The sequence below is a fragment of the Lepus europaeus genome, chromosome 10 (genome assembly GCF_033115175.1).
Source record: "Lepus europaeus isolate LE1 chromosome 10, mLepTim1.pri, whole genome shotgun sequence".
Taxonomy (NCBI): Eukaryota; Metazoa; Chordata; class Mammalia; order Lagomorpha; family Leporidae; genus Lepus; species Lepus europaeus.
Genome location: NC_084836.1, coordinates 80,554,703 through 80,571,306, shown reverse-complemented (window position 1 = coordinate 80,571,306; position 16,604 = coordinate 80,554,703). Strand labels below are relative to the sequence as shown.

The 16,604-nt window shown below is 46.4% G+C and overlaps 1 protein-coding gene across 2 annotated transcripts in view; it reads right to left on the bottom strand.

The window, feature by feature from the left end:
• RALGAPA2 (Ral GTPase activating protein catalytic subunit alpha 2) overlaps window positions 1–16,604 on the bottom strand; it is a 340,680-nt gene that overhangs the window by 308,564 nt on the left and 15,512 nt on the right. For both annotated transcript variants that reach the window (XM_062203794.1, XM_062203795.1), the window contains exon 2: window positions 3,572–3,682. In XM_062203794.1, the coding sequence (XP_062059778.1) occupies window positions 3,572–3,682 (111 nt within the window). The remainder of the gene's footprint in view (window positions 1–3,571; window positions 3,683–16,604) is intronic.

Sequence of the window (16,604 nt, the reverse complement as noted above, 5' to 3'; positions counted from 1 at the left end):
TAGGCTGGCCAGTGCTCAGCTGGAGACAGACCCTCTGTCATCACATGGAGCTCTCTGAAAGGGTGCTCTCACTGCTGGCCTTCGTGGGCCCATGGGCCCACTGTCTGGCTTCTGACCTCTCTTATCTAGAACTTTCCCAGAGCTCTCACTTTCTGGTCTTGTGGCTCCTTCCCTTCCTGTATCATCAGGCACTGCTTGTCTTTCATGACTTGATTTTGAACTCTCACTGCCCTGGGCTTCTATGACAAAAACACTTCCTGGCACCCCTTCTACTACTGCATCTCTTTCCTCATTCTCTGCCCAGTAAAGGAAGGAATTAGCCCCATGTTCTGACCATCACTTTCTTTCTTTAATATACTTTCTGAGACAGCTGTTATGGTTCAGCCCACATCCCATATGAGAGTGCCTGGGATTGCATCCCACTCCACTTCAGATCCAGCTTCCTGCTAACGCATCTAGGAGGCAAAAAATGATGGCCCAAGGACTTGGCTCCTTGCCACCCACATGGGAGATCAGGATGGAACTCCTAGCTCCTGGCGTCAGCCTAAGCCAGCTCGTGCTACTGTGGGCATTTGGGGGTGAACCAGCAAATGGAAGAGATCTCTCTCTCTCTCTCTCTCTCTCGTGTGTGTGTGTGTGTGCGTGTGTGTGCGTGTGTGCGTGCACGCTCTCCAGCTTTATCTCACTGTCACTCTGTTTTTTAAATAAATATATACATATACATGTTCCTATATCTGTGTGTGTGTGTACATAAATATATATAAAACCTTCCCCTTTGGTAACAGTGTGATTTCACCTCTCTCCTCTCAAGCTCCAGTCCCTTCTATTTTTACTGCCCAGCTAATACCTGCACCTGGGTCTACCACAGAGCGCCTCTTACTTCCCAAACCTGGCTGCCCTCCAGGTTTCCAACTGCTGCAATGGCACTTCACAAATCAGACTCAACATCCTAGAAGCATCTTTGACTTCTCTCTTTCCCTTAAATTCAATTCTCACGAACGGTGCACCCACTGAGACATAGAACTTTCTGTGCCCTTAACTACCACCTCCCCAGATCAGGCATCACCAGCTCTCCTGTCTCATGGGCCAGCAGCTGTCTTATGGACAGCTCAGGTCTCCTCATTGGCCTTCCTACCTTTTGTAAGATATATGATTTAGTAGCAAATAGTTTCAAGTGCTCCCATCTAAAGGATGAAGTCCAAACTCCCTAGTCTAGAATTCAAAGCTCCTTGCAGCATAATCTCATTTCCTACAAATCTCTTTAACACCCCTTACGCTGTAAGGAAAAGAAACGTATTTCCCACATATGCCCTGCGAACAGCCTCCTGGCCTTGGCTTAGGTTCTATCCTCCATCTACAGTGCTGTTCTCCACCATTTGAAGTCCCACATCTCTTTCAGTGTCTCTCCACAAAGCCACCTCTTCCCCAGTGCGTCACTCATCACTCAACAGGAAGCCACTTCTCCCTCCCATCAACCACAAAATGGTGTCTGTATCTCTCCCACAGCACATCTGATTTTCAAACTTACTGCTGATTCTCAGGCCAGGCCACAGACCTGCTCCCTTCCCTGTAAAGCATGTTCACATACATATCTGATATATTTCTGGATTCTTCATAGAAATGTAATAGAGTGCCTTGCACACTTATCATTCACATACTGAATGGGTGAACAAATGAAGGGTTAAGCAGAAGAGAGACAGAGCCGCCTGAGCTAAAGGCCCCTGAGAAGCACCAGCACTGGAGCATGGTTCAGGATACTAAGCACTTGGCTAAAGTACTGACCCTCTCCTGTGTAGGTGAGCAACTCAGGGGGCTGGCTACAGAGATGGTGTTTCAACGTCTGTCTGTTGATCTAGAATCAGTATTATTTTTAAGGGGGGCACCATGAACTAGAACCACGATTCTCAAACACAAGAGCATACTATATCCTCTGGAGGGTTTGCTAAGACACAGACTGCTGACTTCCATCCAGGGCGTTTCTCAATCAGGAAGCTTCATGAGTTCACCAGCGACAGCCACACTGCTGCTTCTAGAACCACAGTTTGAGAAACACTGGAACAAAAGAAGGAACTCTGACCGAGCATCAAGAGACATGCTGGCAATTCTGACCGTGCAACTAATTAAGTAACCTGCAGGACCTTAGGTCAGTAATGCAACCTATTTCAGCTCTGAAATGCGGGCTGTGGACTCTTGAGCCCCTCCAGCCTGAAAGCGCTGTGAACCTGACCCAGGCACTCAGAAGTCAACTCTTCAGACCTATGACATTTCCATCCTATGCAGTACTACGTGATTGTTTAAAACTGAAGAAGAAATATACATACTAACAGGGAACGATTTCTCTAGCAGATGACACAGAAAACAAAAGAAGATGGTGACAGCAGCAGAGGCTTACTGATCACATGCTCTGTGCCAAAATGACGCAAAATCCTAGGACTCCTGTTAACCGTTTAATGCTGACAGGAGGGAGCCAACTCAGAGCTAGAGTCGGGGGCCAGGATCCAAACCCAGACTGGCTCCAGACTATAGCATCCTGCCCCTAAATGCAGAGCACCATATGCAATATGGCCTTGTTTTCATTTTCAAAGGATATTCTATTCATGGGAATTAACCATAAATATATGAGAGCACTTCAGGGCTGGTGCCGTGGCACAGTAGGTTAATCCTCTGCCTGTGGCGCCAGCATCCCATATGGGCGCCGGTTGTAGTCCCGGCTGCTCCTCTTCCAATCCGGCTCTCTACTGTAGCCTGGGAGAGCAGTGGAAGATGGCCCAAGTCCTTGGGCCCCTGCACCCACATGGGAGACCAGGAGGAAGCACCTGGCTCCTGGCTTCGGATCGGCAAAGCTGCAGCCATTGCGGTCATTTGGGGAGTGAACCAACAGATGGAAGACCTTTCTCTCTGTCTCTCCTTCTCACTGTCTATAACTCTGCCTCTCAAATAAATAAATAAAATCTTTAAAAAAAATGAGAGCACTTCAAAAAGTCTGCAGAAAAATAGAATTTAAAGATAAGTCTATTTTGTTGCAAAAACTTTTTAAATCCATGCAGTTTTTTGATAACGCATATTGTCTATGAGCATTATACACATGGATTTCAAATTTTTTGCAACTTGTCTTCAAATTCCATTTTCCCATGACCTCTCTGATGTATCCTCATACATAAACACATACATGACTAAGCCAAATGGAAAGAGACACAAGGTATCTTTCATAGTGGCTGCTGCTGCCGAGCAGGCCTGGCGTCTGGGCAAAGCAGACACTTTCATTTCAAACCCTTCAGTGGAATATGGATCTTTTCACAGTGTGCACGTACTACTTTTCTTTCTTTTTAAAGTGATTCCTCTGAAACTCATGCCTTCTGCAGGTTCCTTCCATTTTCTGTTCCATTGGCGCCTGTGTAAGTGAAAGCTCAAGAGGAACACAGATGTCAACCAGCCCACTGTGATTTCACAGCTTTGCTGAAGACTTAACAAGAAAGAAAGCTTAAGGCATAGAATTTGTGGCTCACGATACATTCAACATCTAAACTTTCCTGAATACTAAAAAGAAAAAAAAAATTGTAGAAATGCTTACCTTTTAATTTCAAACTATTTTCCAGTGTTATAAAATTTTCATAGAAGATGAAATATATCTGAGAATAGTTGGTCTCAAAAAACTGCTTAAGATCACCTGCATCCACATTATCTGAAAAGAAAAAGTTTCCATTTATTAAAAAAATGTATTCTTACAACTATCAGAATTCTGAAAGTTTTTTATTTCAGGAATGAAGGAAAGTGGAACCAGTTTTATTCACATATAAGGCAGGAAAAAACCAGCATTCCCATTTGTTGATTCTCCATCTCAGAGAGTTCTGAATTACACCTGGGACGCCACCCTCCACAGACAGTGCAGGAGACTGTAGGGCCAGTTCAGGGTCAGAGCACTGACAGCCAGACAGAAGGTTCCTGCGGGAGTCAGCTTTTGATACAGACTGTGAGAAGGAACCGGTTTGTACCCCAGGAAACAACTGTGCCAGTCAAGGTCCCACCCGCACTCTCCTCCCTCCACCCTGCCTGCCAACAGCCACCTCCCCCCAACCATACCCACACCCCCTTCCACGTGGGCCCACAGGTGCTGCCTACCTTCCAGCTCCAGATGACCAGCCCTCATGCTTGTTTGGACACCATGGGACATGCCGTGTATCCCTCGAGTTGTCCCTGGTGTACCAGACAGTTTCACTAAAACCAGGGCAGATGGACAGGTGGTGCAAGGAACTCAGGCCTGCTGTGGCTACTTCTTCTAAAGGCCCCAGGTGGCCTGGACAAAACCTCACAACTCTGAGGTGGTAGTCTACTGTCAACACACCTTTGTACATTTTCCTTGGCAAACAAAGCCGTTTGTGCCATTTACAGGATCCTGACTAAGGAGCTAATGTTCGGGGAGAATGCACTAATAGTCTTCCTTAGAATTCTACAAGAGGCTGGCACTGTGGTGCAGCAGGTTAAAGCCCCAGCCTGCAGTGTCAACATCCCACGTGGGTGCTGGTTCCAGTCCCAGCTGCTCACCTTCTGATCCAGCTTTTTGGTATGGCCTGGGAAAGCAGTAGAAGATGGCCTAAGTTTAGCTTGGGCCCCTGCACCCACGTTGGAGACCCAGAAGAAGCTCCAGGCTCCTGGCTTTCCATTTGCTCAGCTCTGGCCATTACGGCCCTTTGGAGAGTGAACCAGCGGATAGAAGACCTCTCTCTCTCTCTCTCTCTCTCTCTCTCTCTCTCTCTGTAATTCTGCCTTTCAAATAAATAAAAATACATTTAAAAAAAAATTCCACAAGCATTACTCAAGAAAAAAATATGTGTTGCTATCTGATCTGTAAGAAAATGGCATCTATTGTTTTAGCAGTATTAATAAATACTGTGTGTGTGTGCATGAACATACCAATTACAAATTCTATAAAATTAACTACATGCAGATGAATCTGAATTTCCCTCCAGTAACTTGATAAGGGCTTTTCATGCAATAAGTCATCCCTGGTTCACTGAAATAATACACATGAGCTGTTATGAAGTCATGCAAACTGCCAAGTGACTGCACCAAAGTAAAACTAAGCACAGAGCAGTGGAAATTCCCACTAACAAATTAACCTGTGTGGAACAAGTAGCAATGAAATAATATAACCAACCCACAAGAGTACTTCAGCGCTAGACAACCTTGCCAAGGAATCCTTGAGTATCTTACACAGAATTTGCCAGTGCCAAGGAAAGGTTTTGCATACTGTGAGTCCAACACAAACTGCCAGCCTACCTGCCACTAACTATCCCCTCTGCCTGAGGCCCTCTTCACCCGGGGTTCCTACCCACCCTGACTCCAGACTGGGCCCGTGCCTCTGCTGTGTGCCATCACACTATGCTTCCCCTCCCCCAGGACACACCATAATTTACTTACTTCCTAGACGCACCCTGCTTGTATTCCTGACTCAATTCTGATTGAAAGATCCGTCTTCTCTGTTAGATACACGGGGTACTTCAAAACTTTGTGGAAAAGGGAATTAAAAGATCAATTTATTTGATCTATTGAATTCTTCATTTCATTATGATTTCTCGTCACTATCACGGTTTCTTGTTCTACTAGTTGTTTCATTTCATTTTGATTCCTCCTTAATATTTCATTTTCACGAGAGATTTTCTATCTTGTCCATTAAGGATTTCTGTAGTTCAAGAATTTGTTTTTGAGAACTTCTTAATGTTCTTATCAATTTTTTGAGATCCGCTTCTTGCATTTCTTCGATCTCATCATCTTCATAATCTTGAATTGGGGTGTCTTTTTCATTTGGGGGCGTCATAGTGTCTTCCTTGTTCTTGTTACCTCGGTTTTTGCGTTTGTTGTTTGGCATGTTGGAGATATTTGGTTTCTTCACTGTGGTGTTTTTTCTTGTTACACTATGGCTCTAGATTAAGTGGACTGTCTGCTTTCGGTGGAGCCTTAGAGGCTTGAGATGAGTGTGGACTGAGAGCTGTGTTTGGTTCCTCAGGGTTGAGGGTGTGTCAAAGACGACACTCCCAGGTTAGGTGTGGTAAATCTCTCTCTCTTTCTTTCTTTCTTTTTTTGATTCAAAAGGGAAGTAATTCCGCACAGCTGAACGTAATTGGAGGTAGTTAGCAGGCAAATGATATACCCACAGGAGCCAGAGATCAGAAGCTCTTTCCCAAGGACAGCACAGGGAATCTGTGCTGCCCTCAGTGTGGGCTCCAATTCTCCTGCAGTCTCCCACTGGGTTGCCAAGTTAGATCCTAATCTCCTGTTATTTCACCCCTCCCCCCAGAGTCAAGTTTTTCTGCTAGGCTCAGGGCCAGTGTAGACCTGAGGTCGCCCTGCTTATGACGTATGTCCAAAATGGTGCCTGCTCTTTGTCTTGCTCGTCTTTGAGGGTTGAGTGGAGGGAGAGAAACTCGTGTCCGTATCAGTCACTTTTTTTTTTCCCTCTCTCTCTTCTAGTTAGCCTGGTGAACTTTTCCCCACGGAGTTTCAAGCCTCGTTCCCTCTAGTCTCCTCTTTCCGCTTGCCTGCTGGTGTCTCGGGCTATTGAGTTTCGGCTCACCTCGCGTTCCAGCGCTGGTGCGTTGAGTCCGCTGCTGGTGTCCCGAACTTGGGCTCCCACGCTCTCCAGGCAGGTCCACTGTGAATCACTAGTTCCAGAAGAGTTTCCTCTGCTGTTTCTTCCCCTACTCTTCCTTGACCCTGCGGTATCTCCACTTTTATTAACCTGTCTCGACCCCCGGACTAATAGTGTGCTCCCGCCAGAAAATGTTTGTTCATAATACGCATTTTCCATGAACCTTTTGAAGACCCCCCTAATATTTTCTTGAATGATCTGAATAAAAGAAACACCTACAACATGCAATTATAAAATAATAATAATATATAAATCATGAGAGTGTATGCACACAGGGAAGAACTGACCTAACTCTCAAATCCTTGGGTCTATCAGAAGAACTCCATCTCTCTGCTGAGGTCTCCTGATTTCTGTCTGCTGCCCTGACTCCCACAGCTAGCTCTACCCTCACCACTGCTGCCAGCCAGATTTTGACATGTGCGGGTCTAAAAGGCCGAATTAAACACGCCCAAAGGGAAGTACTGCTCTCCCTCTCAAATCCCATTCCTCTCTCAGGTTTCCCCACCTCGCTAGGTGGCACCCCATCCACCCAGCTGCCCCAGGCTCGCTGCATCACTGCTCACGTCCAGCAAATCACTCGTTCTCGACTGTCCCCAGCCCACACCGTTCCAGCCCCAGGCTGCTTTTGCCCTCCCCAGCTCTACATCACCCTGGATCCTCACCAGGGCTCCAACACGGCCCTCTGCCTGGGCTCTCTGCTTCTATTCTCCCTCCATTCCCCCCAGCAGCCAAGATGAAAACTTAATAACACCAATCAAATCAGATTGCTCCCTGCTCAAACCCTCTGACAGGGCTCCGGTAGTACTTGAAGCCCAAACTAACATGGCAGCAGTCCCTTCGACACCTCCACTGCACACAGCACTCTAGACTGACCTCCTACGTGCTATCTAGCCACTGCTGTCTCTGGTCTCTGTCCGTTCCCCAAGCTTCCCCAAAGCTTCTTCCACTTGGGGCCCTCAGGGATGCTGTCCCACCCCTCAGCCCACTTCAGGCAACTGGTTCCGTCTGTCCTCAGATCTAGGATCCCACGTCACCGCCTCACACAAATCCCCAAGTGCCTCACGTGCCTTCACTATTCAGCCTCGGTGGGCTCCGCAGCGCGCAGACACAGAATGCCATAAGCGAGCAAGCAGCTTCCCTCACGTGGAAGATGTGGCTGCACTGACACAGCAAGGCAGCACAGAACCGTGACTGGGTGCACAACTGCTCACCCATCTCTCCCTCCCTTGCTCCCACAGAGACACTCAAATATCAGCAACCTCAACAGACAGGGGCCTCATTCAGTTGGAGGAACCCTCAGATATGCTGAAGTGCTCTCATAAAGTCAAAGGTCCAGGGGGCAGCGCTGTGGTGCAGTGGGCTAAGCCTCCCCCTATGGCATCGGCATCATACAGGTGCTAGTTTGAGTCCCGGCTGCTCCTCTTCCAATCCAGCTCTCTGCTATGGCCTGGGAAAGCAGTAGAAGATGGCCCAAGTGCTTGGGCCCCTGAACCTGCATGGGAGACCCGGAAGAAAGTCCTGGCTCCTGGTTTCGGATCGGCCCTGCTCTAGCTATTGTAGCGATCTGGGAGTGAACCAGCAGATGGAAGACCTTTCTATCTGTCTCTCCTCTCTGCAATTCTTCCTCTCAAATAAATAAATAAATAAAATCTTAAAAAAAAAAAGCCAAAGGTCCAGATCATAGCCACCACCTCCTCCCGGAGCTAACCACGACCCACAGCTCTTCTCCCACAGGAGGCCTACAGGAATGTGCAGAGCTGAAGTTACTCAGTGACCAGACAAGTGGATACACAGTGAAGCTGGAAGCCTAGCATCTGTAACACACCCAGTATATTTACACATGCGGAGGGCTCCTCACTGTGCTGGAGTCCTAACCCCACTTGAGAGTTGAAATCATCCCATTTTATTTACTTCCTTGTTGTCCGGCACCCAGACAATTTGCTCAGGGATATATCCTGGCATTTGTAGCTTGGGACATAAAAAATACTCAGTACATATTCAGGTACTTCCAAAACTTTTGGGAAAATGAACATAAGAGATAAGCTGACTTTGATGGAAAAAAAATTTTTAAGTCATATGTAGCTTTTTCATAGTAAATATTTCCCGTGAACTTTTTTGAGACCCCTCTCTATTTGTTAATTTAATAAACAGAGTATCGAATATTTTATATCATTAATTCAAAATCTAGAATCATTTCTTGATTTATCCTTTTAAAAGGATTCGTCAGAAGAGTATTTATAGAGTGAACATAGCTTTTGGGGATGGCAACCGCAGGCACTGGAATTCAGCATCCTGTGAGAAGGAACACAACAGAGTATCAAAAGCCTGATTTTTAAAAAGGCTAACTTCAAGAGCATAGCATTTATCAGGAAATCTTTGCTCAGAAAAAAAAAAAAAGACTACAACCACAAACTTCCTTTAGAAAGACACTCCTGACGGTTCATTGGAACATTTGCTGAGTCCCCACCCGTGCCAACTAATGCTGTGCCAAGTGCTAGGAAATTCAAAGAGAGTAAGATCCAAGGCCCCCAAGGGCACACACGTAAAGAAACAAGCAACAGAAAGGACAGCACGGCTCAAAGCTGATGCTAGCACGAAAGCAGGGAACGGACAGCGCCACATGGGGAGGCTGTGGAGGTATTCGTAACGTCCACTGATGCCAGGCTTTGCACAATAAAAGGCACTTTGATGAATTTATTTGATTTGACTCTCACCACTGCTCCGCGAAGTCGATGGGGCAGGTGTGGTCCAGGAAAGGAAACCTCACAGTCAGGCTCTCACATGGCCCACCCAAAGGAAGGCCTGCTCAGGTCTTCCAACTACAAACCAGAGCCGTACAAAGGCAAACGGGGATGAATCAAGACTAGAAACCAGGCCAGGAGTTTAAAAGAAATAAAGCATCTTTTTGGGGAAGAGCAGCAAAGCCGGAGGAGAAATCAAGAAAAAAAGACCAAGATAAGAAACCCAGGGGAGGGAGTGACACTAGGCCCCTCCCCACATCTGCAGGAAGACAGTGACTGGAAGAGGGAGGACAGGCCCACTACAGAGCCCAGACTGGAAAACACCTCAGGGGTGATTTTCAGCGTCTGGCAGAGACGCTAACAGGTCACCTTACTGCTATCACACAACTCAGAGAACCAACCACAAGGAAGCAAACGGCTAGGGATCCTTTGCGGATTTCTAAAGACCACTTTGCTCATTCTCCTTCACCAACAATCAACAGCCAATAAGCCATTTCATTATTCTCCTATTATCTCCCAGAGATAATATTCTAGATACCACACCAAAACACTCTCTCCCCACCTCTGTGCCTGTAACCACGAGTTCCATGCCAAGTGTGTTGACAAATGGCTTAAGGCAAACCGTACTTGCCCAATCTGCCGAGCTGATGCTTCGGAAGTGCATCGGGATTCAGAATAACCAACCTAAGAGCACAAATTGAGTTTGGGTGTTCCTCATCACATGTATATACGGACTATCCATTGAACTTACTCTGTCTGGTTTCCAGCCCTCCCTTTACCAAAAGGGTCAATGGACCTTTCTTTGCACTGTGTGACTTAATCAACTATAAAAGCTTAAAAAAAAAAAAAAAAACCCCTTGTTGACGATCATTCCTCCAGTCTAGCTGATGGGCAACCGCAAAGGCTGAGGGCAAAACCTCTGAGGCGGATGGTGTTCAAGTGCAGAAGCTAGAGAACCATGGGCAAGATATTTAAATACTCTGGCCCTCAACAAACGGGGCAGACAGCGGTTCCCACATCACAGGGCGGCTGTGGTGACACAATAAGCATGGGCAAAGTGCTTACGAGAGTGTCAGCTGGCATTCATTAACTGTCAGTTGTTTTCATAATTCATGAAGCATCACTTAACCTGGAACAGGGTATGTTCTAAGTACTCAGCTGTTCGGCAATGTCAGTGTACGAACAGCACAGGATGTGGCTACACAAACCTGGATGGAGTAGCCTACCACCACCCAGGCTATGTGGTACATAGTGTTGCAGACGTAGTCCATCACCATGTGGCACATGACTGACAGAGACCATCTCACCAGGAAGGAATAACGCAAACCCATGCACCAAGAAGCCATAAAATTCAGTGACTCAGAAACTCACATACTTAATGAACGTGAGTACTTTATTAAGTAGCACTTAATCCCAACACAGCAATAAGCACGCCACAGAAACACACCCATGAAACCAGTAGGATCATCTCTTACGTATGATCCCGCTCAATGACAATTCTGCTGTTTCATAACACTGCCTCACAGCCAGCCCTCCACCCCTGCCCCTGAGCTAGCAGCTAACCCAGCCCTGAAGACACACATGTACAATTTTTACTCACATTCCTTACATAATGATATTGAAGACCTGATGATCAAGATCATCAGACATGGTGATGGGGAAACTGGATAAGGAAGAATTGAGGCAAACCTGACAACTTGATAAAATGGTAATCCAGGAATACTAGTGGAGAACAAGGAAAACAATGACGTGTAAACAGATTTAAGACAGTAAATGTAGACAAAGATGAAATGCATCATTGCTTGTTACAGGCCAATAGGATTCTGGTGGTTCCACATTTAACAACGGCCTAGCCCTGCCCTCTTTCCCTCTTGTAGTAGTCATAAAGACGCCATAACTCATGTGTCCTCCCCACCCACACCTTTGGAAGGTACCCACCCACACTGGTTTGGGGCTCCTCTCCTGAATGTCACAGTAGTGGCTCAGGAAACTCCAGGTTGCTTCTGGTTCAAGGGAAGTGAGGAGATACCTGGAGCAGAGCTAGGCCCAACCCAACAGTCCTGAGCCCACCCAGGACAACCCACAGTCAAAACAGAACTGCCGCGGCCAACGCAGACCCAGCTCAGCAAGGGAAGGAGATGCTTGCTGCTGCAGGCCTGAGGCCGGGATGCTTTGTCACCAACATCACTGTGGAAAGGTTGGTACAGAAGAGGAAACAGCACGAGACAGCTTCGCAAGCAGTGAGGGGACCAGCAGGCCTATGAAGTGGCATCTGCAAGTGGAGCACATGGTCACCTCCAGGAAGGAAGGAAAGGCAGAGAAGACGGTCCTGGTAGCGGAGGCTGCCCACCAATGCAAGCTTCCTGCCAAAGGTGGTCCACGTGAGTCACAGTGAAGACCAGCACTGCTTTCCTAACACTAATCAGTACGTTTCAGCACCTCCACCTGTAACCTCAGGTAAAGGACCAGGGCTGACCCGGGAGCAGCAGCAAAATCTACACAAATCTTTCCAGACCCAGCAGGGAATCAGATCATAAGACAGGAAGTGTACACGGGGGCGACCGTGACTAAATGGCCAATCAACATTTTATCAGCATGGTTCCTACTAAAGGAAATCTCACATCTGAAAAACCCCTGTTAAATACCAACACATAATCTTTGTGTGGAAGGAAACACTCATTTACACAGCAGAAAACTGAACCCACCAGGTGCCCTCGGGGCCTGAGATCTGAGATCTGGTCGAAGGTGAGGCAGAAGCCTGGGAGAAAAGGATGCAACAGGAGCCAGGAAGAAGGCATGGAGTCCCTCCAGCCCCTTCAGCTAAGCCCACCCACTCTCTCCATCATGCCCCAGACCCACTGGTCTCGGACGAGCCTCCTGCTGATGTACCCCAGTCTTCCTCACCAGACTGTGGGCAGAGAGTGCTGGGTGTCCATGCACCCTAGGCATAGGTGCTGAACAAATGCATGTGGAATAAACCTATCAATCAGCAGAATGTAAATATGTGAAGAGACTTGAAAACAAACCCCTTGCTATGAATGAAAAGAGCATCACTCAAGATCACAGCAAATAATAAAATGATATTTTAAAAAACAAATCAGGGTGGGGCCAGCGCTATGGTGCAGCAGGTTAATGCCCTGGCCTGAAGAGCTAGCATCCCATATGTGCGCCAATTCTAGTCCTGGCTGCTCCTCTTCCCATCCAGCTCTCTGCTGTGGCCTGGGAAAGCAATACAAGATGGCCCAACTCCTTGGGCCCCTGCACCCACATGAGAGACCCAGAAAAAGCTCCTGGCTCCTGGCTCCTGGCTTCGGATCAACACAGCTCTGGCCGTTGCAGCCATCTGGGGAGTGAACCAGTAGATGGAAGACCTTTCTCTCTGTCTCTACCTTTCTCTGTAACTCTTTCAAATAAATAAAAATAAAACTTTTTAAAAAAATCAGTGTAAAAATACTTTCAAAAATGGACAAAAAAAGATTCCTCCAAATCAGAAGAAAGGGCTTGGGTTACTACCCAAGATACTGATGATAATTATTTTCAAAGATTTATTTTATTGATCTGAAAGGCAGAATTACAGAGAGAAAGAAGGAGAATGGGAAAGACAGAGAGATCTTCCAACTGCTGGTTTATTCTCCAAATGACCACAATGACCCGGACTGGGCCAGGCCGAAGCCAGGAGCTTCTTCCAGGTCTCCCACGCGGGTGCAGGGGCCCAAGCACTTGGGCCATCCTCTGCTGCTTTCCCAGGCCACGTGCAGAAAGCTGGATCAGTAGTGGAGCAGCCACTACTGCTGCTTGAACCCATGCAGCTTAACCTGTTACACCACAATGCCAAATCCAGATGGTAAACTAATAAAACCAGGAAACAAGCCATGGAAATTCAATCTACTATTATTAATTTCTATTAAACAGTAATGTTTCTAATATAATGACAGCATAAACATATGTCCACTCTGGAAACTACAACAGTATTCATTTTACTAAATTATCTAAAACTTACATACCATCTATTATATCTCTATGTCATGGTAAGTAAGAAAAATAAATGAAAGAAATATCCTACTTGGGGTAAAGCTATTATGCTTGTGAATATATATTTTAAAGTGAATTTTTATTAGTTTAAATATATGTTAGCTTTTACTTTTGAGCAATTTATTTTCTACAAAACAGCAATAAATTACCACCATCATGTTAATTTATACGCATGTACTTTTTATTCCTGCTATGTCTAAAATTTAAGGCATAACTATTACACTAGTAAGTATTACCAATATTGCACATTTTAAAAAATAAAATGTCCTAGGGCCCACAATTCCCTCTGTTTCTCAATTAAAGTGGAGAGAATCACGGGGTCGGCATTGTGGCCTTGCAGCTTGAGCGCTGCCTGCAATGCTGGCGTGCAATTCCTCCTGCAGTTATCCAGGGGGTAAGTGATAATACACACAAGACAGTCCTGGCTCCCCTAGCCTACCCCACCCCGCCAAAGCGATGGGAGGTCCTCCACCTGCTGCTCACAGACATACATTCTCTCTCCCAGAGACCTCTCCTGCAGATGCCAGGGCCTGGCAGGCTGTCTGTCTCTCCACCAGCCACACTGTCTTCATCCTGGGTGATTTCAACATTCAGAGAGGATGCCTGACTTCCTCATCTCTAATGAGGCTGCTCTGCACCCACCTCCACCACCCACAGCCCAGTGAGATCCTAGCCCCCAGTCATTATTCATCTTCTCCATACCTCCCTAGTCTCATCTTCAAGCAATGCACTCTTCGACTGCCTGCCACTTTCCTATCTTTCCTGCCTACTCCTTCTGGAACCGAATACCAGCAACTCTTCAACCCTTCCGGGTCCTTGAATTCAATGGCACCACCATCTGGTCACTGCCCATGATACCCCTCAAGCCCTCACTTCTTGTCTTCCCCACTGAGTCTCTACCCTTTTTAATCAGCCCTTTTGTTCTCCCTCGAGCCTCCTGCTCTTTTCCCCCTCCACATATTCACTCAATCAATTCCCAGACTCAGTTTTAATCTTGACTCAAAGCACAGGCCATGTGGAGGACACAAAATATTTTCTTATTGTGCATTAAATAGGTAATGCATGTGAAAGAGTAAGCTGTGCATGTATGTAATTTACAGTGTATAATAACAGAATGCACTTTTAATTCATCCACCCAACCAAAGCTTCAGTCCCAGTCAGGCCTTTTTGCCCCCGCTGCTCTAAGGAGGGCTGTTAACCCAATGGTCAATTCTCAGTTCTCTTCAGGACCAACGGCTGATACATACAGACTCGGTGGCCAACCACCCCCAGCCCGGCCCATCAGAAGGAAAAGGACTCCTGAACTCTGGCTGAATCCTTTTGAAAGAGTGTTGGGTCCTAACCTGCACATTCCTCTTTGCAGGAAATGAATCCATCTCATCGTTTAGCTTCATGGATAGCTTCTGTTTGCTACATACTTTTCAGTCAGCTTTAACATACTAGTTATACTACTTTTTCTCTAAAAGTATACTCAAAATGTATTATAAGTGACTGTTTCCATAGGCATACTCCATCACAGGTGAAAATAAAGAGTAAGCACGAGACGGCAGATACTGACCTCACCCACCTCCCACATACAGATCCTTACTCTTCTTAACAGAGCCTCACCCCCACCCATTTCTCATTTGTTTAGAGACCATCCTCCACAGAGCTGCATCCCTCTGGGAGGCCAGCCTGTCCCCAGTCCCCAGGAGTGGTACCTGGTGCTGCTGAGACAGCTATGCTGGCAACAGGCCCCCTGCCGGTGACGTCCATGGTCAAGCCTGTGACTCAAGGCTGGCCAGCGGGAACCAGGAGGAAGTGTGACGGAGATATGTGGGGAAGAGTCTTAGACAAACTCAAGAAGAAATGTCCTTTTGTTTCCTGCCTTGGCGGGCATTCCACCACCTTGAAGACAAACTTGCTGCACCCAAGATAGCAAAGCAGACTGCAGAAAGAGCCTAGACCAGCACTAGCCTGACCGCTGAGCTAGCTAACTCTGGGGCTGCCCTGCCTTGGGAGTTCTTGTCATGGGGCCAGGGAATGGGGGGCAACGACTCCTTGTCATTTGTTTATATTAAGAGTTACCTGGGACCAAAAATATCCTTGCAGATGGACAGCTGAAATAAAAGCTGGCAGGAGCAACAGGAAACAAACACAGTGCCAACTGACAAGGTCACAGAAAGTTATGTTCACCCCAGTTCATGTCCCAAGGTGTCTCATTTTCACGTCTTTATACCTAAAAAATAAACCACACATAGACTGTAGAATTCTTAGGAAGATGTTAACACTCTGTTATCCAGGAAGAGTCCACGTGTGTAAGTTATTTTGTAAAAGATGTGCTCTAAATACTTAGTGTTAAAGTTTCAAAAAGTCGAGCTTTTTTTTTATTTTAAACATTTTTGATACGTATCTTTCAAATGCAGGATTCCAAAACTTTGTTTTTAACAAATATCAAGTACTATATGACACATTAGATTCAGCAGGGAAATAAAATGTTAAAATCAAATGTGTTTTATATATATATTTTAGCATATTTGTTCATCAGACTATTTTAAGTCAATACCTGCTTGTTTCTACTTTTCTTTTTCTTTTTTCTTTTTTTTTCTTTTTTTTTTTTTTTTTTTGACAGGCAGAGTTAGATAGTGAGAGAGACAGAGAGAAAGGTCTTCCTTTTTCCATTGGTTCACCCCCCAAATGGCTGCTACGGCCAGTGTGCTGCGCCGGTCCAAAGCCAGGAGCCAGGTGCCTCCTCCCAGTCTCCCATGTGGGTGAAGGGCCCAAGCACCCGGGCCATCCTCCACTGCACTCCCGGGCCACAGCAGAGAGCTGGCCTGGAAGAAAAGCAACCGGGACAGAATCCGGAGCCCCACCCGGGACTAGAACCCGGTGTGCCGGCGCCACAGGCAGAGGATTAGCCTAGTGAGCCGCAGCGCCGGCCTGTTTTTACTTTTCTTGATCTAAATTGGAGCTAGCCTATATTATAATAAAAACCCCACACTAGAGAAAAAAAAAAAGTCAGAGAAATGAAACAACTAAAGCAGGAGCTAAATGGTAGCTTCTACCCCTGTATTCCCAACAACTAAGGATGCATGGAAAGCTATCGGAAGTGGAGCAGCCAGGACTCGAACCGGCATTCATGGGATGATGGCACTGCAGGCGGTGCTTTACCCACTATGCCACAATGCCAGCCCAATAAATCTTAA